At 32.3% G+C, this 25,512-nt stretch overlaps 1 protein-coding gene, 1 long non-coding RNA gene and 1 pseudogene across 2 annotated transcripts; all 3 read right to left on the bottom strand.

Annotated features, from left to right (window-relative positions):
* Window positions 1-4,985: 4,985 nt before the first annotated feature.
* On the bottom strand, window positions 4,986-6,087 carry LOC128173989 (tripartite motif-containing protein 29-like; annotated as a pseudogene).
* A 3,667-nt stretch (window positions 6,088-9,754) lies between these two features.
* On the bottom strand, window positions 9,755-11,146 carry LOC128170483 (uncharacterized). Its single transcript, XR_008241850.1, has 3 exons — window positions 10,871-11,146; window positions 10,334-10,375; window positions 9,755-10,230 (listed from the first exon to the last, which is right to left on the bottom strand). It is a non-coding gene; the product is annotated as an uncharacterized LOC128170483 (long non-coding RNA).
* A 4,827-nt stretch (window positions 11,147-15,973) lies between these two features.
* LOC128172574 (uncharacterized) lies at window positions 15,974-23,396 on the bottom strand. The gene is made up of 9 exons (XM_052838358.1): window positions 23,319-23,396; window positions 22,245-22,335; window positions 21,543-21,727; window positions 21,038-21,315; window positions 20,761-20,904; window positions 20,214-20,423; window positions 18,070-18,191; window positions 17,834-17,975; window positions 15,974-17,480 (listed from the first exon to the last, which is right to left on the bottom strand). The coding sequence occupies exons 2-9, from the start codon at window positions 22,292-22,294 to the stop codon at window positions 16,686-16,688; spliced, it is 1,926 nt and encodes a 641-aa protein (XP_052694318.1). The 5' UTR covers window positions 22,295-22,335; window positions 23,319-23,396; the 3' UTR covers window positions 15,974-16,685.
* Between the last annotated feature and the right edge of the window lie 2,116 nt (window positions 23,397-25,512).

Raw genomic sequence — 25,512 nt, 5'->3', positions numbered from 1 at the left:
AAATAAAAACACAACAAGAAAAGAAAACAACAAATATTTTGCGTTGTCATTTGCACCTGTAAATGTGTGCAAAATTAGTGTACCTGTAAAAAAAATAAAAAAAAAAATAACTGTTTTTATTCTACATCCTGGCTTCTGCCCTGAATAATTTATTATCCAAGATCAAGGGTAATGCATGTCAGAATGGCCATAAAGAAGACCTCACATAAAAAAGTAGAATGCGTTCATATGGAACGCCATAGCTGCCTTAAGGTCAATTTCATATTATATGAATTGGTATATCTTTTATATGCAATAGTAATATCATTATATACAGTGGTAACATCATTATATATTGTAGTTTCACCATAATATTAACGCGGCATCTTTTTCAAAATAAAACTGGACCTCTTCCCCATTGAAACTTTTCAGCGAGAACCAGTTTACAACATCATCATAAAGAGTTACGACTGCATATAAAGAAGTTACCACTCCATATAATGAAATGATCACATCATGTAAAGAGCTGACCACATCATATAATGACTCAACAACGGCCTATAATAAAATTGTCACATCATATAAAGGATTTACAATTGCATGTAAAGCTTTCACCACAATACATTAAGGTTTTACCACCATACATAATGGTTTCAATACACCATTACATGATGCTAGTACTGCATATAATGAACTTATCACCAAATGTCAAGACGTTGCACTGCATAAAAGGATTTTGCAACTGCACATGAAGAGTGTACCACATAACATAACGATTGAACAATAGTTCATTATGAGTTCATCTCTGTATGAAATGAGTTTATCATATCGTATAAAGTTTTATTCATAGCATATAATGAATAAACCACTGCACATAATGATCTTACAACATAACGAAATGATAATGCCATTTCATATGAAGATTTTACCCCTGAATATAATGATGTAATCAAAGTATATGATGATGTTAGCAATGAATATAATGATGCTAAGACTGCATATAATGATGTTACCACTGCATATAATGATATTACTATTGTATATAAATGAAATACCAATTCATATAATATGAAATTGACCTTAAGGCAGCCATGACGTTCCATACGTTCAATTTGTAAATGCAACACATCTATGATGAAAATATTCTATTCATTTATTATAAATCTTGTAAACTTTAAAATTAAAAAAAGGAAGACAATCCTATTACTTTTGTTTTAAAAATCACCTGACAATTTAATTACACATATGTACAATATGTGCTTTGCACACAAACTTGCAAATTGAATACACGGAAAACAGTCCTGAGTGAAGAGTTTGCATACACTTATAACACTATGATCGAGGAAAAATTACTTTTAAACATGCTTGTTTTAATTACACTTATATAAAAAAAGATTGAAGTCAATTGTTAACGGAAAGTTTGTTCACTCTTCCTAAAATAAATCATACTAACAACAGACCAAAACTTATATCAGACAGAAAACACACATACCCCCCTCTCTATCTCTCTCTCTTTCTCCCCCTCTCTAAAATCTAACCTTTACTCAAAATGTCTCTCATATTCCTCTTTTTCTAGGACCCCCACCTTTAAATATGAACCATATCATCACTACTAGTCTTCCCTCTTCCTTACATTATCCTACCCACAACACTTGCAACTCTCTTTACCACATCTGACTTTTTAACCAACAGCTTAATCTGACTCCACAACCCTGCTCTCATTTCCTTAAACCATCTACACAGTCTCTGATTCCCTCTCTTTTAAATTGCCCCTCTCCCCTCTCCGTCTCTCTACACCACATCTGACTCTTCATTCCACATCTGACTCCCTATACTTTACACTACCCCTTCCCCTTCTCCTGCCCCCTTAACCATCCACCCCATGCATGACACGTTGCAGAAGATGGAAGGAATGAACCTTGCTCATATGGAACCCACGAGGTATTGCTTAATATCAGTATTTATTACCAGAGTTTTCCCGATTTGGCTTCAATGAATAATCATGCCCTTGGAAGAAAAAAAGTCTTCATATATTCCACTATCTTACACCTATTACTGTTTTCTTAAAAAAACACTGTCGAATATCAAAAAATTTTCTTCAATTTTTGAACCTTGCTAAATGAGACAATAAGATGAAAGAATGATATATAACAAAGGGAGGAAATTTAAAGCTTTTCACTATTTTTTTGACTACATTCTGATCAGCTTGTTAGCTGTTTTGTTTGATCTGTTTACAGATGTTGTAGTCGGTTTTTAAGGTTTTCCTTGGTATAGAGTATTTACACAAAAAGCAAGAATATTCAACAACATTTTTATTGACGACATCCTGCGTTGTGCTTTGTACAGATGTTGGAGTCGATGGTCAAGAACCCCCCCCCCCCACACACACACACACGAGGGCGGAGTACAGCGACGTGGCCAATGCCTACTAGACGGACTGTGTCATGTTGTTATGAGACACTGCCAAGGGAATCTACCCACTAGAGTCAGTCAAAATGATGCAGAAGGTCAGTCATAATATGTTAGTCAGTCATAGGTCCCTTCATTTTAAGGAATTTAATGTTTCTACCTATGTTATATGAAGTAGTTTTTGATTTTTAAAACTGCTAAGAATTTCATTTGTTATGGTAACCTACTATTTAAAATAAAAGCATCATTTGTACGATATTCTAATGTAATTGCAAGCAGATTAGATTATTTTACATTCAAATAATATCATATTTCACAATAAAAGATAAATATGTGTAGCCAATCAAATAAGGATTTACAACCAGAATTCATTGATCCAAGATCACAGGGTAAAAAGATGATGTACTGGTGTTTCATAAAAATATACTGAGGCTTTTAAACCAAATGCGTTTTTATTATTTTGTTGTATAGATTTGCAAGGGGCAGAGTTAGCAGTCTTCCACCACCAGCTGTTTGAGGAACTCCGAAAGGAGACACCCACCCCTAAAGACGGCACCCACACTGTGGCCATAGCAGCGTTGGAGGCCTCGTTCAAGTGTATGACCGCCGTCATTATCGTCATCACCACCTCAGGAAGGTATGACTGTTTTTCAGTACCTAATGTTTAGAATAGTCTAATACAGTGCATTTTCATTTGCGATAGAGTATATATATGTCTAGTACTACCACTATGTTACTGTTACTAAAATTATCATTATCACACTATTACAGTGTATGTAGTGTATATTTTTAAGGAATAAGGAATCATGCTTTGAGTATTTTGAAGTGATAATTTGGTCGAGGCTTGGTCAAATCCAATACAACATATAGAGTTTTATGATAGATTCGACCAAGCTCAGACCGAAATTATCACCTTTTTATATTCTAAAATGATTTCTTATTACTTCTAATTATTTCATTTTCAATTTTTTCACTATAATTTTTTTTTAAAACCACTATTCAAAAGACGAATTCTAAACTATATAATATAATATAGAATTCGTGTGTGTTTGAAACGTACAGTTCATTGTTCAGTAGACACCTTTCTCTGTAGTATTATCTCTGTTGTTTGGCTTTGTCCTACTGACGCGTTTACTCATCTAGTATGGTTTTCTTTTCCTCTTCTGACATGTTCCCTGCATTACTGATGCTATGAACATATCTCTAGCATTTGGGACTCAGATCAGTAACTGGCTTCATAATTAGGATGTGTGGTGTTTGTTCCAACCCAACTTTCTTGAACTCTGATAAGCGATAAGCTCACTTGTCTGCCATTTAAAACAATCCTAATTATGCATAGTTTTGAAGACTATCAATAACTATTTTCAATTTCATATTCCAAAGTCATTAGTACCGGTAATTATTAGGGATGTTAATTCTTTTCAAAGTACATCATGTGCATCATGTATTATTAACATACTTTAAAATGCTTAACAGATCCACAAAATATGCACTACAGTATTTGGTTATTATTCAGCACATGAGTACATAAAGTAACTTTAACCATTTTATTAAAACAGAATCACACATACCCATAATTAAGCATTTTCGCTGCTTTGTCCCCACGGGTTGAGTAGTTCTTTATGATTCTAGTTAAATTGCATCGACGACTTAAAATTATAATTACTTTTCAGAAAATGCCTTTGCTTGCCATACCCTTTAAAGGTATTGCTTGGGCTTCAAATAGCTATTTTCTTTATTAAAGATTTTGTAGCGGCATTTCGTCAAACCATCAAATAAAAGCATATTTTTTAATCAAAAACGATTTACATAAAATTTTGGTAAATCTGCAGGTTTTCCAAGCATGATTCACAAGGGCTCTTATATTCTCTACCAATTTTCCGTAATCTATTTTAAAATTGTATTAATTTTTCAACTGCGCCAAGCTGTAGTATGCATGAAATGTCTCCAAATATTTACAAGTTGCAGGGAGAGTTATCAAACCAATAGTTTTTAAATAGTCATTTATACCAAAAGATGCTTTATAATCGCCGATTATTTAATGCTGAATATTGATATGAATGAGATCATTTCTGCTGGTTTTAACAACAGGACACCTTTTTTTACAATATAAAATCAATAACATGACCACAAAACGAATCACCTCCGAAGCAATTATTTACGCTTGATATTTGATACTGTCCGTCTATTTAAAGAATGTGGATGCAATGGTTATTCTGTTCTGCTGTTAAGATTCTGCATTGGCTGTCGGTAGTTATTCCACGTGGACTGAATGACTTGTCTGTAGCAGAAGGATGACCATTGTATGTAAACCGATGTTTCTCGATTCCATTAACAACCACTACTGCATGAGCATCGCTATCAGATACACATATATCTAGATTATGGTTTTAACAGATGTATTTAGAGTGAAAAAACGAATAAAGAGGTTGACCTTTGTCATCAAATTGAATAGTTAGTTTATCCATTTTTCCAGAATAACGCACAACTTTTGATTGCGTTTAATAAAAGTTGACCATAATAACCAAAATGTCACCACAGAAAGTACTACAAACGTTGCGAGGTATCCATAGCCCTAATCCAATAACCTCTTCTATCTATGTATCCTTCAAAATGTTGACAGCTTTATCTTTGTAATCAGTGTAAAGCAGGTCTCCGCTCCTTGACACTGCTATTTCCTGTGGTGAATTACCCGATTTAGTTTGGATTGACTTCACAAGTCGTCCTTGGAAGTCGTGGAGTCTCATCGTGTTCTCCTGGTCACGCGTCCAGATTTGTTCAGTACTTCGACAGGACATAACAAGAAACTTTTGATCGACTCCAGACTTTAAGTCTATATTTGATATTAAATGCGGTACTTCAATGAGCAATTTTTCAGGGGTAGATGGTTCGGAAATTGAGGCGGATTCGTTTGTACTGATGGACAACTTGGACAAAGAACCAAATTGTTGATAAATCTGTTCGCTACTAATCGTTTTAGGGGTAAAACTTGGCAATGACAATAGGTGCTTTTGGGGCAATCTTCTGAATTCATCATTAATAGATTTGTATGCAGAAACAAGACTGAGGTCATTGGACTCTAAGAATAACTTCAAATCCTCTATGCCCTTTGTGATTTCAGATATGGTGATAGTGATTTCCGTTTCCTTATCATTTAAGACACCTAGATGATCAGAGTTCATCATATCAACATCAGATTTCAATGTTTTGATTATAGTGTCTATTTCCTTGTGTCTCTCGTCTCCCTGTTTGTCGATAGCTTTTTTTAATTTCTGAGAGTTTTCCTCAACAGCTGATTTTTGAATTAAGATATAAGATGCAATTTCTTGATACTCAGGATAGATTGTTTTCTCTAACTCTTGTAAATCTTCCCGTAAGAATGTTTTCTTTTTCTTTAAACTCTCTAAAATACCCACCTTTTTTGTGATTTTCGTGTTCACCACAGGATATACACAGTAAACAAATTGAAATATCGCATTGATAAAGAAGACATTGTTTTGAGCAATGTTTTGGACATTTATAAGTAGATCCACGGTTTTTGAATAACACCAATTTGTGTTCTTTGGATTCGTCTAAGATATGTTCTCCAACACATGCTTTACATATATGTATGTGACAAATGTCACAGTACAAAGAAGGCATTGGCGTCTCACAAATATGACACCGTAACACATCCTGGCCACTGTAACTTGGATCCATTGTCAAACGTATATCTTTATCCTGAACAAAAGTTCTGAAAGATTGAAACGTAGAATAACTACCAAAATTTTTATGTTCCTCTATGTAAAGTGAACGATTGCAAAAGCATATGAATTGCCAACTTGTGTGTCCGCCATCTTTACGACATCTGAGTATCATGATCTGAGGATGTATATATTTATATCTATAAAGGGAATAGGAACCTTTACTGATGCAGAGGGTAACTAAAATGTCAGTAAATTAATAAAAATTAATAGAAAGATCCTAAATATCAAGATGCGCGATATTTGGAATCCGTTGGCTATTTTGAAGTGGGAATAATTATGTCCTTTGACTCTATCTTAAAAATCCTAAAAAGCCGTTCTGTTAATTTTAACCGTCAGCAAGTAGCGTTGAAAGCATTTTAGTTAAATGCTTGAAACAAACATATGACTTAAATGTTTTCCTAAAAATGACAAATAATTGACGGAAATTTGAAAAATTGCAAAAACTAAAAAAAACTCCCAATTGTTGCGTATGCATTACATTAGCAATATTTATTACAAACCTGATCCAATATGGCGGATGAAGGTGTTACTTTTTCTTGACTGTCCATCATTTTAGCTGCGAGATCATGCGCACTTTTTCTCGCCTGTCTATCTTTCTAGCTGCGAGATAATGCACATATTTCAGACTTTATAAGTATGTGTACGACAACAGTGACATGCATAGATAAGAGGAGTTTTAAGTTCCAGAACGGTGGGGCACAGTGTTTTGCTTATAATAATGGCTTATATTATCTTGATTACAAGTTTGTCGTCCACAAGGGATAATGGTTACCGCCTTTATCATTTTTAATACCTTTGTACAATAAAACTTATAAAATATAAGATAAGAATGCACCATGGATCAAATCCAAGAGGTCCAAAGGCCTTGGCGCTGGCCGAGTTTCATAGCTCGTATATGAAATTATCAAGTACAAAAAATGGTCATGTGTCATTGAGTAAAAAGTTAAAAGATTAAAACCTTCGTCTCCAAGAATGTTTTGAGATTTGATAGCCTATATGATTGTGCCCATGAGAATAGGGCCCTTATGGCGGTTTTTTTTTTCTTCAGAATTCCAGATTTTTATGGATTTATACTTATATTTGTCAGAAGATTAAAGGTGTTAAGTTTCATGAATATCCAATAACTATGAATATCTTTATTTGCTATTTAAAGTTATAGATTCTTTTTTACTATGACGTTGTTAACCTTACGACGTAACGTTATGATTTCATCAACGTTATTTGTATGCCAGGTATATAGCCCCATTGTTTGATTTGTTATAATCTTTGCTTTTTAAGATATCATTACTAAATTCCTATTATTAACTTTTTAATAACATTTCATAACAATAATAATGCATTTACATTAATAAATATTTTTTATATAATCTGTGCACATGAAAAATATTGCTGTCACGAAAACTTTGAAGTCTTTTTAACGCACATTCATTTTTTCTGAATAATTTTTTCTACTAAAGAACTGGTTTTATAAACTACATGTACAATTCAAAGAATGTTTCTGAAATTTATGTATTCATTATTAATAACTAAGTACAATGAACATGGCATTTTTAAAATGTATGGTGCCAATATATGCACATTGTATGCTTGTGCATGCTATATGAAAAAAGATACTTCTCCAAAAGTCGATCTTTCTTTTTCTCATTTTGCTTAAACTTCTTTATTCTTCCGTACATTTACACATGATTGTCATTTGAGAGTTTCATATCAATGGTTATCATATTTCACTTTGTTCCGTTTTTAATTCTTTGGAGTATTTATAGTATTTATAGAGCTTAATTCTATGTTGCTTTAACATTTTGTTATCCGTAATAATTTGAAGTACTTTCTTTTATATTAACACTTGTTCTTTACTACATTATTATACTTAATAGTGTCGCGATAACAAACGTGAATTCAATCAAGTCGTTTGAATTAAAAGTCGCATTTTTAAGCAAAGCGGTAGTGTATTTGCTGCAATTGCTCTCCCGTTCCGGTTTATGAAAATACGCAGCAAGCTTAGTGAGATTGCGGGGCGCTCGCTCGTAAAGAGAAATTCCCTCCTACGTATATCAATAACAGATACACTGAGTTTTTCAAGTTCTAATATAGATTATATCCATATAATAAAGTAGTAATCATTTTTGCAAGCTTCACATCAATCTCCGAGAGTCTGAAAAATAGCGCAATCACCTGCAAAACTAATGGGAACTCAGCTTGAAAGTAAGCATGAAAATGTGCGATACAGATATACATGTACCTTTCATTAAATTCGTAAATGTGTTTGAATCAAAGCTGAAGTTAAAAAAAATTATTTAGTTGAAATATGAATGAGATATATTTTAGTTTGAATTCAATCAAATTGTCCAGGATCAAAACGTATGTATCTTTTATCCCTAGCTTATTGCCATAATTAAACCTCTTCAACGTAGTTATTTTTGTTTACTTTCTATGTGTAAATCAATATGTAACGTTGCTGATATTGTATATTTTCATATTTTACGCGGGCACTTATTCCGCATTGTTTCTGTTTTGTCTTAAATTGCAAGAATATAAAATCAGGAAATCGCGAGCACCAATGATTTTATAAAGTTAACTGACAACAGTTTACTGAATGTATGTAAAATTAAAACCTATTGGAATAAAAAATAGAAGGTAGTCCCATTTTAATGGGAGTGATAAGGAAATGAAAATATGCAAAGGTATCAAATCGTAAATCTTGATTAATTTACCTCCTCCACTCGACATTTCTTTTACTAAAATCTCAATACAAGCACTAAAGATCGTGACCTTGTACTCTCGAAGCATTTTCTTAATGTTATTGAAACACTTATCGTTTTTGTCAAGGCTACATTGTTCATTAAATAGATTATCAAGTTCCTGAAGCAATAAATTATAATGTGATTTTGTCAAGATATAAAATCGGGCACAAGTTAAATACTCTGCGTTTTATTGAAAACTATAGTTTACGTCAAAATTTAATTAGAATGTAATGACTCAAAAAGTGTACACGTGTTATTACAATGAGTTGGCTCATTCGTAATATAGGTTATTTCTCGACACGTGAATAAATACACACGTTAATATAATGAGTTAGCATATTATGATTTGTTCAATCGAAGTCCAATAGCCAGTGTAACGTTTAACTATTGTTTGTTTCTCATGGTCACTGTGCACAATAACGAAGGGACCAAGCACAATGAGGTATTCACCTTCTGTGAGCTTGTTCTTCACCATGTACTATTCTAAAGCCAACGCAAAATTAAATTGAGTTAATGTAAAACTTCAAAAAATAAAGCGTAGCTGCTTATCTATTTTTTTGCAAATATTCAAAAGCGACCAAATTGCAAATTTGAATGCATTAACGCCGTTTTAACGAATAATTAAAAACAAAAACATGTGTAATAGAGGATCGGGAAGATATAGTTCAACCTTCGTATATTTAGAGAATTAACATTTAACATCACAAATGGACAGCATAGACCAATCTATCCTTCACCAAGGTTATGTCTTTTGGCCGTTATCTTTGGGAAACCCATATATTTCTCACAGAATCCTTTGAAGTTAAGATATTAGTGTCTTTGTCATTTGACTATAAAAATTCGTTTCCTTTAAGTTTTTTATTGGCCTAGTATGTTTCATTACACAAATCGATGAGATAAATAAAAGTCAAAGAGATATCACAAGACGCTCAGATATTTGATAGCAAAAAGAAAGAAAAAAGGTTTTTTTCTATTTCATCTTTCGGTTGACCACGCAAATGGATATGACTTTTCTAAACTCTGGATTGTACTATTCATGTACAAAGAAAATCATTTATGACACAAGTCATCTCTTTTCTAAGCACCAAATAGTTAATTGTTTACATACACTTCATGGACATTTAGTTCTCTTCAAGAAAAAAACTACTTTATTTTTGTATTTATTATTGACGAAATAAAAACTGTTAGTTCCACTGGTGTACTTTACTACTTTTTAGTACTTTTCATTGACCTTGCCCTGGAAACACTAATGATTAGGCGTATTTATTGACATCATCTAGTATCCATCTATTGTCTGGAGGACAGCAATCATGGGCAACAGCACGTAGGACATAGCCTGGTAGCCAGTGACCAATCTGCAGGTGGTAAGGACGAAACAACGTTTTATACACTTTCCCTTGATAACATTGAATAAAAGCTAAAATAATACAAAAAGCAGAAACCTTTTAATATCCGTACCTGGGACTGTGGTTCTTGACCTGGACTCTTTTCTTGTGTATACTAATGCAACAGAAAATTAAAAAGTTAACAGCAAACGTAGAATATAATATTGATAAATATTTGACTAATATTCGAGATGGATATTTATATGTTTCACAGAGTCATCAATGCATTTATTTAAAGTTTACGAATTGATTTATTCAAAACAAGAAATTAGAGTATTAAAGTACTATCATCCATAACTGATCTTCATTATCTCCTGTTTTGTGAAGAGGGGTTTGTTTGACTGTATATATTAACAATGATAACGCCGATTGATATTTCCAGTGGAATTTGTTTTTTATACATGTGCCAGCCAGTTTGTTAATGTTGTGAATGTTTATTAACTGTCAAATTAACAATGCATTTCTGTGCGTGTTATTTTATGGAAATCATTTGATTTTATACGCATATTATATTTTGATAGATAAAAGTGAGAAAAAAACTTTGTCTGACTTAACATTTTGTATGTGGAATAGTGTCACTAGCGTACTTTACAAGTAAAGACATGTTTACCCCTTTTCTATTGCTAGGTAAGCTAGCAACACACAAAACGACGACTATGCAAAGTGTGCAGAACGAGATACGGTCCATCTTGGAAACAGTGTAGATAAAACTGAAAACAAAGCTACTCAAGATTAGTGTGAATAGATTATTATACATAATCGTACATTTTCAAATTGCTATAGCGATAATAGTTCTTTTTTATTAATAGCATACTGTTTTTGGTTAAAAGGATGGTTTTACTTTTGACAATTGTTAGTTTACACCTTATTTAATTAGAAATCCCCCTAATAATGTTCTAGATTCCTTACCTTTTCTACCAATCTTAACATTTCAATGTAATTTACTTTTTTATAGCAATTTTAGACATATTTTTCTTAAATGATGATGTATGTTGTTTAATCAGTTTGACCTTAGAAAAAAGTCATTTCTTGTTCTGAATTTTTCTTATAACTTCTCATTAAAGGGACTTGGACACGATTTGATGTTTATACTGATAAATATAGAAGTTTATAATGCTATGTCAAAATTTGAAAGTCAAGTTATATGCAAGATACAGAGTTCATAATTCTTTGTTTTGTAAACAAAGATCTAATATTGTCATTATAATTACATATGTGTTGTTTTGGTGTAAGTTTCAATAAAATGTATCTTTCGTTTGTTCATAATAGTATTTATGACGATATTGAATTAGTTTAAATTGTTTTCTACGTGTCATTTTGTCTAACAAATGGTAATTCTCTACATTACATTTTTTGTAAACAACTATAAGACTCGAGCTTTGTTTACACAACAATCAATTCTTACCTCTGTATCTCGCTTATAACTTGTCTTTAACATTCAATATGCTGGTCAATCATTTAAAATGCACCAATAAACCATTTTATACATAAAAAAGGAATACATTTTTTGATCTCAAATCGTATCCAAGTCCCTTTAAGGAATAAGTTAAAGTGTTTAGATAATGGTAGATATTTCCCCCTTTTTTGAAAGATAATTTGATTTGATTAGTCTGTGATAAGATTGATCTTTCTGTGAAACAAACTGTGTGAACAGTACATGTATATAATGGTACGCATACATATAAAAAGATCATAACCTTATGTACACATGCAAAAAATATTGGTCTGCATTTGAACATTGTAATGCAAAATCTTCAACTAGTGTGTATGTCATAATTTCTGTGCTTACTCAATCATATTTTCATAGTTTTATAGAACTATCAATAATGGCGCACCTTGAGTAGGGACCCACTACCATTGATTAATAGCAAATAATAACCGTACGATTAATTAACACTGAATTTTGTCAACAAAACAATACATGTACAGATATATTGTATTTTTAGTATGATTAATGCTACACTGCCTATTGAGACAGGTAGATTGTTTACTCTTCCCAAACAGAACGTAATTTCATTATCTTCTTAAACGTACTTGTGTATGTATATTAAATTCAATGGGTACATGTATCTATTAACAATGCAAGATATTTCACATCAAATCTAAATATTTACAATTTTAAACACTGTTTAAATTTGCAAACAAAGTCATCGTATCGATATCTTCTGAATCATTTGATGATATATAGAGTTAGCTCTCTTTGTTAAATTGTATCAAGTATCGGTCAAATCCCTACATCATTCATGTACCATTCATTTTCATCTATTGTATCATAGTTTGTACATACTGTACATATGTTTTTCTCTACACTTTAGCTTTTATTCAGTTGTGAAAATATAAAGTTCGTTCTCATCTAATTAAAATTGAATAGTAACTGTTTTTTAACTATCAAAAAGGAACGTTACCTTTATAGATGAATGACACACATACCAAACTTTAAACAAAATGAACATAAGACAGCTATTGTTGAAGCAAACAATAAAAGTTAAGTTTGAAATTGTAACTGCAAACAACTTACTAATAGATACTTAAAACGCAGTAATTAAAAATGAAATATGTGTTAATAAAATGTGAAAAAAACTCAATTAAAAGACGGATATTCTTTGACTGCATACTTATTCTAGCACGCTGAGAAAAAATACAGTTTGATCAATTAAGACAGTTTATAACTTACCTTAAGTAACTGAGGAGCAATACAGCATTCCCACTTAGACAATGCAGTTCAGAAATGTGTCCACACAATCGCATGTAATGTGTTTATTGATTATTTGACATGGTTTATATCTAATCTAGTCCGAGCCTGTTTTCATTTTAACATTTTATTTTTAACTTATAAATCCTATATTTTAAGCACAAATGTTTTAATGTTACATAATTCACCATTGAAAATAACTCGATATGCTCACGCTTTAGGATGCAACATGTTGTATTAATGATGTAAGGGTAATCTATTCTTACCTTATTAAAATACTTCCAAATTTTAAATTGCATATCGGATCGTTTAAAATTGGACATGAGATTTTTCGCAAACTTGTTAACCAGTTCTTCTTCTTTTAGATATATTGAGGCTGAAATTCATGTTCCAGGCGACCAGTTAGATTTAGTTGCATGAAGATTATTCTGCGTCGAATAGCTGCCCAGAAAACATTGTTGGAAATTTGTTCCAAAACTTAGGCCAAAGGTACAAAAAGTCGTTACTTGGTAGGGGGTTGCCGTCAGATTGTTACAAAAAAAATCAACCATAAGGCATTCCTGAGTAAAGAATGTGTAAAAATGTCCCTGCAACTTAAAACTGCTGGAAATAATGCGACAATATTCGGACGAACAGACAGACAGACAGACGGACGAACGAACATAAACACAAAGCTAATACATTCTTTCCTTCTGAAGGGGGATATAATTATCTGAAAAGGTATGACACTAAGTGAGTTGTTCTACGATGAATGAAATAATACTGAATGATAACGTAAAAATTGAATGTATTTACTAGTAACTTACTTGGAGTACACGTAGAAGTCAAGATTTAACTACTGTTGAAAAATTAAAATAAGGCTAAGTGTTTCTTGAATGGAAGAAATAGAACTCATTCACTTGCAAAGTACAACCTCTAGTGAGGAAAATGGATAGAACATTTCAGAACGAGGAAATAAAAAAGCGGTTGGTGTACTATTTAACGTCATGGCGAAAAGTGTAGGACAACTTCATCATGCATCGCGGACAGATACCTTGATTCGGATCTCTGCATAATAAAAAAAAAATCAAAATAAAATGGAACAGTTTAATGCGTTGTTAACTGTTTTGACAAGAGCTTTCCAGAACGGGGTGCCCCGTAACTTGTGTTAACTATACTATGTCCCGAGTTTTTGCTTCCATCACTTTTTGTTTGATATTTCGATAATCATAAATACCTTTGTGCTCAAACTTCGTTTATCCACTGATATGAAAAATGTCCAGGTTATCTGTTTTGAAACGTCCCTCTCAATACACATTCCAAAAGAAAAAGTCTAAGGGGATTTTGCTTTGCATCAACCATTAATAAGCCTGAATGATAAGGTTGACAAATTGCGCGAGGCATCCCGAGTACTTCCGAATGGAGAAAAGATGCAAACATTTCCCATTATAAATCACCGTTAGAAATTACTTTGAACTTTTATGAGTGAAAAATGATAATTGTTCAAAGAAGATATCTTGGATATATTTCCTTTCATCGTTTCAACTGTACTTGTTTCACATGTGTATTTTTATTAAAAATCATCAAACAGTGATGGAAGCAATAACTTGGGACTATAATTAATATCCTGCATGGCGGTAAGTGTAGGACAAGTAAACTATCGGGCAAATACTTTGGATCTGACAACTTTTGTTTAAAAATATGCAAATAAACTTGCATACCCAAGCGCTCTTTTTAAATTCATACATTCATATACCACAACAGATTGGTAGTAAACATACAACATTCATTTGTAAAGCATGAACAGAATGTGTTTTACGTCTATATGAATAAATGATGTACGCACAAAACGTGGAAGATGAATAGGATAGCGGGGTGGGCGGGGGTCTTTCATCTGCGTTCTTATTCAGGACAATTTTAAAGAATATGTTAATAAGCAAAAAAGAGGAGATTTTAATACATTAAATAAAAAAAATCAACCAAAAATGTATATGATTCAACACATGAAGCATTGTATCATATTAAGCTATAAGGAACTAATTCTTGCTTGCGCGGGGTATCATCTAGTTTTGTTGATTGTAAGTCGAGCTTTGTTTGATTTTTGGAAACTGCATGGCTTTTTAAATGCAGTGTCTTGTTTTAGATATATATCTCTTTATTTAGATATAAAATAAAATGTTTAACAACTCATAACTATTTGGATTAATTGCCTTGTAAATGTAAGATATGTTTATAGTATACCGATTTGCTATTGCTGAAGGTCGCTTGCCTACTAGTGATCTACTGTTATTATTTTCAGGGACACATGTAATACAACATGCCTCATGATATGATGGTCATGGTAAAATTTCTAAGAAGTCGCCGTTTTACATGGATATTGATGAAAGGGGCCATTTAAATTTAAAACATAGTAAGATCACTATTATTTTACTATACAATGATTCGGTAGTGGATACCCTTACCAAAGTGTTGTGTTTGCAGCAGATATGCAGCAAGTCTGCTGCAAGTCAACAGCTAACTGAATTTTAGTGCACATTATATGCAAACTTGAAATTTGCTTCATACTTGCTTCAATAATAACATTTCTGTGAATGATGAAAAGCAACGATGTCAACACTGTTAACACTTCCTCCATTTAGAAATTCTTCCCATATTTACCAATTGATCTTAGTAATCTGCATAAGGTACTTAATAAAACTTTAATAATTTGAACACAGCAATGCTATTTGGCCAGTTCCATGGCGTAGTTTAGATTGCTGTCAACAGTTCTCCTTAGAGATTGTTAAGTTGCATATTTTCCTGCCCACTCGGTCACCTAGATTTGTTGTCATGCAGAGAGGACACGTTGCGGAATCAGACTTCGTACTCGTTTATTTTATGTATGTGGTGATGCGTGGTTTAATCTAATACTGGCTCAGATAATTACTTTTATTCTTGCACAATCTTCAGTTTTCGAAAACGAAGGTCTCTGTAATGTAATATTGATAACTAAAAGTTAAATCACACGAGTAATACTCGTGCCGTTGGAAAAATAAAAATAAAGAAATAAATAAGATTTATTTATTTATCTATTTCACAAATAAAATTATCAATATAAATTTCATTGGAATGGTAAAGTACGAACGTTGAAATCAGCATTGAAAAACTTTACAACAATCTAAGCGGCTTTAACTTGCTAACTCGCTACAAACATGTAGACCAACAAATAAAGTCAAACACAAGTCATTCAGGCAAAAATGTCCGAATCAAGTCAGAATCACTGAGAATTATGATACAATATTTCTTCATAGAGGCTTTCAAAATTCAGAATCACAGTAAACATGTAAAATAAGCGATGCCATAACAAAATTGTTTCTCTCCGAATGATGTTTAATAATGCCCTTATATTCTAATTCTGTTTGAAGAGCGTTATTTAATTGACTAAAAAAGTCGTTATCAAGAATGTTGCACACCTCATGATAAGACTAACACAAAACTCGTATCAGTTGATCGATACGGTTTTATATTTTAGATTTGTACAGTTTTTTCATAATTGTATATGTCATATGGCCATAATTTCTCCATTCAAAGCAGAAAATTCGATGAATTGTGAAGAATAAATTCAATCCATCAACCCAATTTATACATGTAATTTTTGTTGGAACACTTTACAGCTTACAGCTTTGGGATTTACAACTACATGTCTTGTCAAATCCAGTTTTCCCTCGTAAGTAGCTTATATAGTTTCTTATATCAATGTTTTGTTGAACAGACTTTAAACTCGAACCTGTGGCACAGATGTTATCATTTTGTCAACGTCGTTCTGACAACGATCTAATTTGGTTAGCAAATGTTTGAAATCATCCTGTTTTTTCTCCATTTTCCTTTTCTTTTTCTCCAATAAATCGACGCAAAAAGACATGTTCTGGATCGCATTTGGTAGCACGATTGTAACAATCTGTCGATGAAATTCACGCAAGCCTTTGTCGAGATTCTTTTGCAACAAGTTATGCAGTTTTTCTTTATTCATTGATTTAACGCGTTTTGTAAATGATTCCTTGATTATTTCCTCGACTTTATACATTTGTTTAGTAATATCCAAGGTACCTACAGACAATGTAGAAAAAACCCAAAATGTTGAAATAATTGCAACTGCCTGTGGACCAAAGAAAAAACTCCAGAAATAATTATGACCGACCCATGCAATGCCACTTGCCACAGTCCAGAAAAAACCTTCTTCCTTAATACCATATTGGAATTGGGGTTCCGAAATTCCTTCCACACTTTTACAAACATTCGACATTTCCTCGTATTTATCTGTTATATCTTGAATAAGTAAGTCGAATTCAGTTTTAACGATTTTTGGGACGTTTTCATCTAACCACATTTTCGTAGCTCTTTCCATTCGTTTGTGAACTATTCCATCAATTTTCATTTTTAAAAACGTCTCAAGTTTTGGCTCCTCTTGCAAAATTAGTGTTGAAAATTCCTCAGAATTAATGTAATCGTATAGACTGGATATTATTTTTCCATAAATAGCCATCATCATCTTTTCTTCATTTAAATGGAACTAAATATAAAATAAAAATAAATATGAATTCTAATACATTGAAAGGCCTTATATATATATATATATATATATATATATATATATATATATATATATATATATATATATATATATATATATATATATATATATATATATATATATATATATATATATATTTAAACCTTCTCAATTAAACTTAAAAGTAAAAAATCATGATATGTTTTGACTAGGCTAGGCTAGTTCATGCCGATACAATTTTCAAACTACGAAATCAATGTACATGTATAAATATGTTCCGTGTTAAAAATTTTGGAACGTAATTTTTCTTTTTAAATGAGGAAGTGATATTTGTGAGCAACATAAAAACTCACTGTCTTTTTTGCCTCCATAGTTTTGGTCATAATTTCTTTGAAGTTTTGGAGTGTAATGTCTTTTCCGTCTATTTCTTTTTGATTGGCAGTCAGTGCCTCGGAGAGTACTTTACTAGCCTCTAAAACCACACATGATAAATATCTGAAAAGAACAATCATTGTCATATAAAACGTCCAAATGTAAGTGTAAATTAATAATTTATCAGATAATTTGAAAGTAGAATTAATCTACATACCTTCCATGAGTTTGAATTCTTATATTCTCCTTCTTTTTGATCAAAATATGTATGGCCTCTTCAAATTGTATAAATTGAGAATGGTACTCAGATTTATCAGCTGGGGATAACATAGAAGTCGCCTAGAAAACAACGTGATAAAAAGTTAGTTATTGCTGAAATATATGTGTGGTACATAACTTATGCTGCACCAAAACTGCAAAATAAAAGTTGTTTTCAAAATATGTTCTTTGTTGTGATGGACATATTGGAAAGAAACCAAAACAACTGAGTAAGTCAGATACAAAAATCAAAGACTCTTTAATTGCCAATGAAAATTAAAGCAAACAAGATATCTGTGAGCCAATGCTCACTAGTGATACCCCTGCTCTGATGTGAATATGCAAAATAAGCAAAGTCGACATTTAACAGAAAGCTGGCATCCGATTGGTACAGAAATACATCCTACAATATGGCATGCCTAAACAAATAGTGTGTTAAAATTTCAAGCATCTCCGATAAATAGCTGCTGAGAAATCTTTGAAGAAAATTTGTTTGAAAATGTTGGCTACAGTAAACAAAGTACTCATTTAACAGGAAGATGACGTCCGATTGGTACAAAAATACATCCCACGATATGGCATGCCTTAACAAACACTGTGTAAAAATTTCAAGCATCTGCGATAAATAGCTGCTGAGAAATCTTTGAAGAAAATTTGTTTGAAAATTTTGGCTACAGTAAACAAAGTACTCATTTAACAGGAAGATGACGTCCGATTGGTACAAAAATGTATCCCACGATATGGCATGCCTTAACAAACACTGTGTAAAAATTTCAAGCATCTCCGATAAATAGCTGTTGAGAAATCTTTGACGAAAATTTGTTTGAAAATTCTGGTTAAAAAAGAAACAAAGTCATTATTTAACAGGAAGTTGACGTCCGATTGATACAAAAATATATCCCACAATATGGCATGCCAAATCAAATAGTGTGTTAAAATTTCAAGCATCTCCGATAAATAGCTGCTGAGAAATCTTTGAAGAAAATTTGTTTGAAAATTTTGGCTATATAAACAAAGTACTCATTTAACAGGAAGATGACGTCCGATTGGTACAAAAATAAATCCCACGATATGGCATGCCTTAACAAACACTGTTTAAAAATTTCAAGCATCTCCGATAAATAGCTGTTGAGAAATCTTTGACGAAAATTTGTTTGAAAATTTTAGCAAAAAATAAACAAAGTCATTATTTAACAGGAAGTTGACGTCCAATTGATACAAAAATATATCCCACAATATGGCATGCCAAAACAAATAGTGTATTAAAATTTCAAGCATCTGCGATACATAGCTGCTGAGAAATCTTTGACGAAAATTTGTTTGAAAATTTTGGCTAAAAATAAACAAAGTCTTCATTTAACAGGAAGTTGACACCCGATTGGTACAGAAATATATCCCACGATATGGCATGCCTATACAAATATTGTGTAAAAATTTCAAGCATCTGCGATAAATAGTTGCTGAGAAATCTTTGACGAAAATTTGTTTGAAAATTCTGGTTAAAAAAGAAGCAAAGTCGTCATTTAACAGGAAGTTGACGTCCGATTGGTACAAAAATATATCCCACGATATGGCATGCCTAAACAAATAGTGTGTTAAAATTTCAAGCATCTGCGATAAATAGTTGCTGAGAATTCTTTGACGGAAATTTGTTTGAAAATTTTGGTTAAAAAATAAACAAAGTCGTCATTTAACAGGAAGTTGACGTCCGATTGGTACAAAAATACATCCCACGATATGGCATGCCTATACAAATATTGTGTAAAAATTTCAAGCATCTGCGATAAACAGTTGCTGAGAAATCTTTGACGAAAATTTGTTTGAAAATTTTGGTTAAAAAATAAGCAAAGTCGTCATTTAACAGGAAGTTGACGTCCGATTGGTACAAAAATATATCCCACGATATGGCATGCCTTAACAAACACTGTGTAAAAATTTCAAGCATCTGCGATAAATAGTTGCTGAGATAAATGCGAAAGAAATTTTTGTTACGGACGGACAGACAGACGGACAGACAGACACACAAGGGTAAAACAGTATACTCCCTCTCCTTCGGAGCGGGGGTATAAAAAACAAAACAATCGCTTAAGAATCAACTCGGACCTTCCTTAAACATGTATCAAAAATCTGGCTTTCTCTGACCCATGGTAACTCTGTTCTCATGCGATCAGTTATTATCATTTTTAACTTGTCTCGCGTTTGTCTTCCAGCATCTATACAATCCCATTTGTTTCTGACAAACAAAGTATCTTCCAAGTCAAAACACAACATGTCTGACGCACTAAGCTCTATTGTTGACAACACGGACAAAACCTGGAAAAAAAATAATGCAAAATGTTTGTATATGCTGACATAAATCTTGAATTGGGAAGATATTTTAAGAAGAAACTTTAAACAAGGAATTATTCACCTTTTAATACCAAATAAAATATCAAACATTATTCTAGAGTAAATCAATTAAAAAAGCTAATGTGTTGCTTAATTATGGCGTTTTAATTAAAGATACATGAGTTATCCTTTAAGCTGTACTTCAGATCTGGGTTTCAATCATGACTTTTACCAAGAGAAAATAATATGCAGCAAAGGATGGTTTCCAACAGAATCGATTCACATCATATGTATATGCGTATTAGCCAAAATATTTTCATACCCTGTCTCTTTGTAATCCTCCAGCTCTAGACACATCCATGACAATGATGAAGGCAACAGCTTTAGGAATGTATTCCTCTAGCATTTTTTTCAACTCTATAGAGTCACCGATCCCTGGTGTGTCCACAATGGTAACGTTCCCATTCTGTTCTCAACACGAGTCATTAAATTTAAGATTAATTAAAAACATTTATTTAAAAGACAATCACCTCATAGCAAACTCATATTTGCTGATATTTCTGATGACAATGCTTATAAACTTCCATATATACTTTTACCTGTATTTTGGAGAATGGCATCAGTACATCTACTAGATGAATATTGTTGTCTCTTGTGTCTTCACTTTCAAGATTTTTCAGCATTTGTTGCAATTCTTCAACACTGTTAAAAAATTGTTCCGTCGGTTCTGAATTTCCAACTCGGTATTTAACTGCACCAATTTTGGCGGAATGTTTCACCCTGTAAATCTTTGCTGTGGTTTCTAAAACACCCTCAGCTAAGGTTTCATGTCCTATAAGTTTATTTATCAGGGCGCTCTTTCCAGCGCTCGTCTCTCCTGCAAATTAAAATATATGCAAAAATTACTTTTGAATTCAAACGATACAACCATGCAACATCTGTTTTGAGTTGCAGTTTCATTAATTAATTTATCAATTGGATTTTCTGATTATGATTGGTTCTCCAGTATAGCAATTTTTTTTTTACAGTTTGAATAATTCGAAGCAGTTTGTAATCTCTAAAAAGTTAATCTTCTTTGAGAGTTGAAAAAGCCAGACGCATTACCCGCCACTACAATTCCACAGTCATACTTTTGAAGATCTTTCATCCTATCTTTCAGAGATTCTATTATCCTTGGGTACTTGTTTTCAAGGGTTTCACCAACATTATTCCAAAATGTATCCACTTGAATCAACTGAAGTACGTTTTCAAAATTATGTAACAGTCTTCTCTCGGGTTCTTCATGTGATCTACAAATGAGACGTGTTATTAAATTATTTATTATTGTTTCTTTATGTTAACGAATGGTATTTTTGTAGTTCTCTTTTGATTCCATATTATTTGGTTACAATAAAAATAGTTATATATATATATGTCAAAACCTTTCAAAAACATATTTCCTGATTATATTACTCTGGAGTATACCGTGTATGTTGCTTTATTAGAAAAATATACTTTGCACTTATTGTCTTTGTTTACGACCCTTTGCTTGGAATGACGTAAAAAATTGCATTGGCTTAGTGTTAACCTGTGTATCACTGCAAAGTATAACAAAATGTGATATATTCTTGAAAGAGGAATCTACCATATATCATTAATTAAAAACTAAACATCCCTCCTAAAATAATGAATGTTATATTAATTATAAAAACAAATTGATAAAACAGAGCAATTTCTATCTTCTTGTAGTGTATATTATCATGCTATCTATATTTTTTTATTTTTATGTTATAACATCTATTCATAACTAAACATATAAAATCTTACTCAAGATAATCGCTAGATGTTTGTTCTTCGTCAATTGTCGATGTATCCATTCTTCACTTTTTCCTTGGTTGCCTTTTATCAGATCACACTTCTTAAAAAATCAAGAAATAAATCGAGAGTTGTGGTAGAGGTAATGAAACGAACAATACATACTACACAATTTACAGACCAGCAAACGAACATCATAGCAGATTGACCGCACTCAGTGCAGTTAAAATCTTTTCTTTGGCAGCTTTAGAGGCAAATGTTACTATCTATAAACATTGCCAATCCTATCGTTGACATTGTAATGTCCCAAAATACAAGACAACACATTGCTCAGCAAGTACTTGTTAGATAAGCGCCTTAAGTGGGTCAACATTTGTGTCCTAACGTCATGTTTTTTCAATAGAGGCACAACAGTTTGTTAAACAATATAAAATGTCAAAGGTAAAAATTGTCCATTGCACATCATTCATGAAAATACATAGTTCAACATCTTTGTATTTACTTTTTTCGTTCATAGTGTTAACATTGCATGTAATACAATGTACATAAATCTAGTTTTCATCTTTTTTTCATATTGTATTGCTTCTAGTAAGACTGCTAACGTTTTAGAAGAACAAAGAAACAAGTTAACTTTTTCTTAATGTGAAGTTAGTTGTTACGAAAATTTGCGATTCGTTATCTATTTAGTGGGTAAATGTGTCCTCATTTTTGTCACAAAGACACGGATATACTCTACATATTTCATCATTGGACGAAATGTTTGATGCTGTATGTTCCTACCTTTAGTTTATCTTTTTTTTATTAATTCTTTCATATTCAAAAACTTTCACAATATTGCATGTATAAAATAAATAATCCATCTCGGTTGTATCCCATAGTCAGGTTTCAGTAGTACATACAATATTCATACCGCTGCTTTGCAGAAAGATTTAAACCCTATCCAATATGAATTTCAAATAAGAAGAAAAAAGAAAAAATGGAATTGCTTATAATAGGCTTGCTATTTTTATGATTTTGATAGCACTAGCTAATGAATTAATCCTCAGATAAAGGAACGTATGCCATCTAGAGTTATCAAAATCTTACTCAAGGTAATCGCTAATTGTTTGTTCTTCATCTATCCTTCCTTCACCTTTCCTTTGTTTTCTCTTTTACATGATCACACTTCTTTACAAAAGAATACTAAATAAAACCTTAATGCAAAAAAATTACTTGAAAGTTAATTAACGGGAAATAAAGCGGAAAATAATATGCATTACGTACCCGTTAGCAAACAACATTCCAGCACGACCCCTGACTGTGCAGTTATAGGATATCTTATCTCTCTAAATTTATATGGCAACGGTTCTACAGTAAGTGTTACGATCTATTGACCCGAGCAATTCTACTGTTTGATAAAAGTTTGTCTAAAAATACAAGACACATTTGTACTTTAATGAGGCCATACCAATATAATTTCTAGTTCGTCGGACATCCAGTGAAAAAAGGTACGAGCGGACGAGCGATTAAATAATACAGTTATTATTTTTGTAGTCAAAAATTTTAGGCGTTATATAAATAAATTTGTGCGGACGGTTATATTTTTTCGTTTTGTTTCTGATTTATATATTTAAACTATTTAAAATACAAAAATTAGTGCGGTAATAGAACAGAAAACAACGCAGAATTTCCTGGATGCGGGAAAGTAATAATAATATTATTTGTAAAGAGAGAGAGAGAGAGAGAGAGAGAGAGAGAGAGAGAGAGAGAGAGAATTCCAAAGCTGTCATCTATTTGAAGTGTGTATAAATAAGTTACTTGTTATTTTCAATCAGTATACTGCAATTAAGGAACAGCCAATTCTTCCATATATGGATCATGCCCCGCTGCACGACTGACACCTTACTTGAAGGTCGCACGGGGTCCGACAAACAAGAAATTCTATTGGTGTGGCCTTTTAACAATGGCCATGAGTACAAGGAAGATAGAAGGGGAAAATAGGAACTTTCTTTTATAAAAAGGCAGTATAATATGTTCAGTGGTAATTTAAAAAGGACTACATATCAATATTACATGAAGCTATACGCGTCATTCCTTCTACGGGATACCTTTCACAGAACATTGTTTAAAACAAAGATAATCAAAGATTACAGCATCACTTTTATGAAACCCCCATTATCATTATTCTTAATAAAGTCATTAGAATGAAACAATTTTTGTATTATACGATACGATATTGATATGATACATGCAATATATAGTGTCAAATGAAACGAAACGATGTTGTATCATGTGACACGACAGGCTGTTGTAAAAGGACAAGTGCGCCTACTGGTCCCGTTAAAAGGTGAAAAAATGAAGATTCAAATTAAGCATAATTTTTTTTATCTCTCATCAGCTATTGATATTTGAACCTGAAGAATAGTTTCAGCGCTGATTTAAAGTACGTATATAAAAGCTGGAAGCTTCACAACATAGTAGGGGTCAGCCAACATTCGTGAATTTATGTAGTTAATCGAGTACGGGTATTCAATTCAAAGCCATTGTTTACCGTCAACCTAACCATGTACGAACGTGAGGAAAAGACAAAAGACGCATTAGAAAACTAATGTTGTACAACATTAGACTGGTACCTAAACTATGAAAAATACGAAAATATCAAGGCTTTCCCTGATGCAAGTGACAGCTATTACCTGCGATACTCATGTTTGAACCCACGTATGGAATAAATTATTTCAAACAGTCACGTTGGTTCTATCCAGGTAGTCAAATGTGCTCACTGTAAAACACTGACATGTTTTAAATCGTTTTCCAGGAATGTGTTTGATCACTATGGTAATGTAGCAACCTCTCATGATACACCGTTCACTAATGATATAATGTTGCATTAGTGGTCAGGATGTTGACCACTAATGATATAATTTTATCATTAACGAACAACCTAACCTTCAGCTAATGATATAAATTCAGATTTATATCATTAGCGGTCAAAAACCGTAACCTCTAATGATATGGCAAAAATTGTGAAATAAGTACTACCTTGACCACTAATGATATACATTTGCACACATTTTCAATTGCATTAGTGGATTTCCAACCTTTAATGATATAATATGATATAATATAATATATTTGCGCTCTATACTTTCAAAGGCAAAATATCAAGGAAAAAATAACGACATTTACATTAGCAAACAAAATCTACTTAAGTGTTGTCATAGATGGACATGTCATGGACAATGGTGACTAATGTTGAGTCTGATATATTAGACAACCTCTGTTTAATGTTGGATAAAGATTT

The sequence above is a fragment of the Crassostrea angulata genome, chromosome 2 (assembly GCF_025612915.1).
Source record: "Crassostrea angulata isolate pt1a10 chromosome 2, ASM2561291v2, whole genome shotgun sequence".
NCBI lineage: Eukaryota > Metazoa > Mollusca > Bivalvia > Ostreida > Ostreidae > Magallana > Magallana angulata.
Note: the sequence above shows the minus strand (reverse complement) of the source record. Positions and strands in the feature narration are given on the sequence as shown.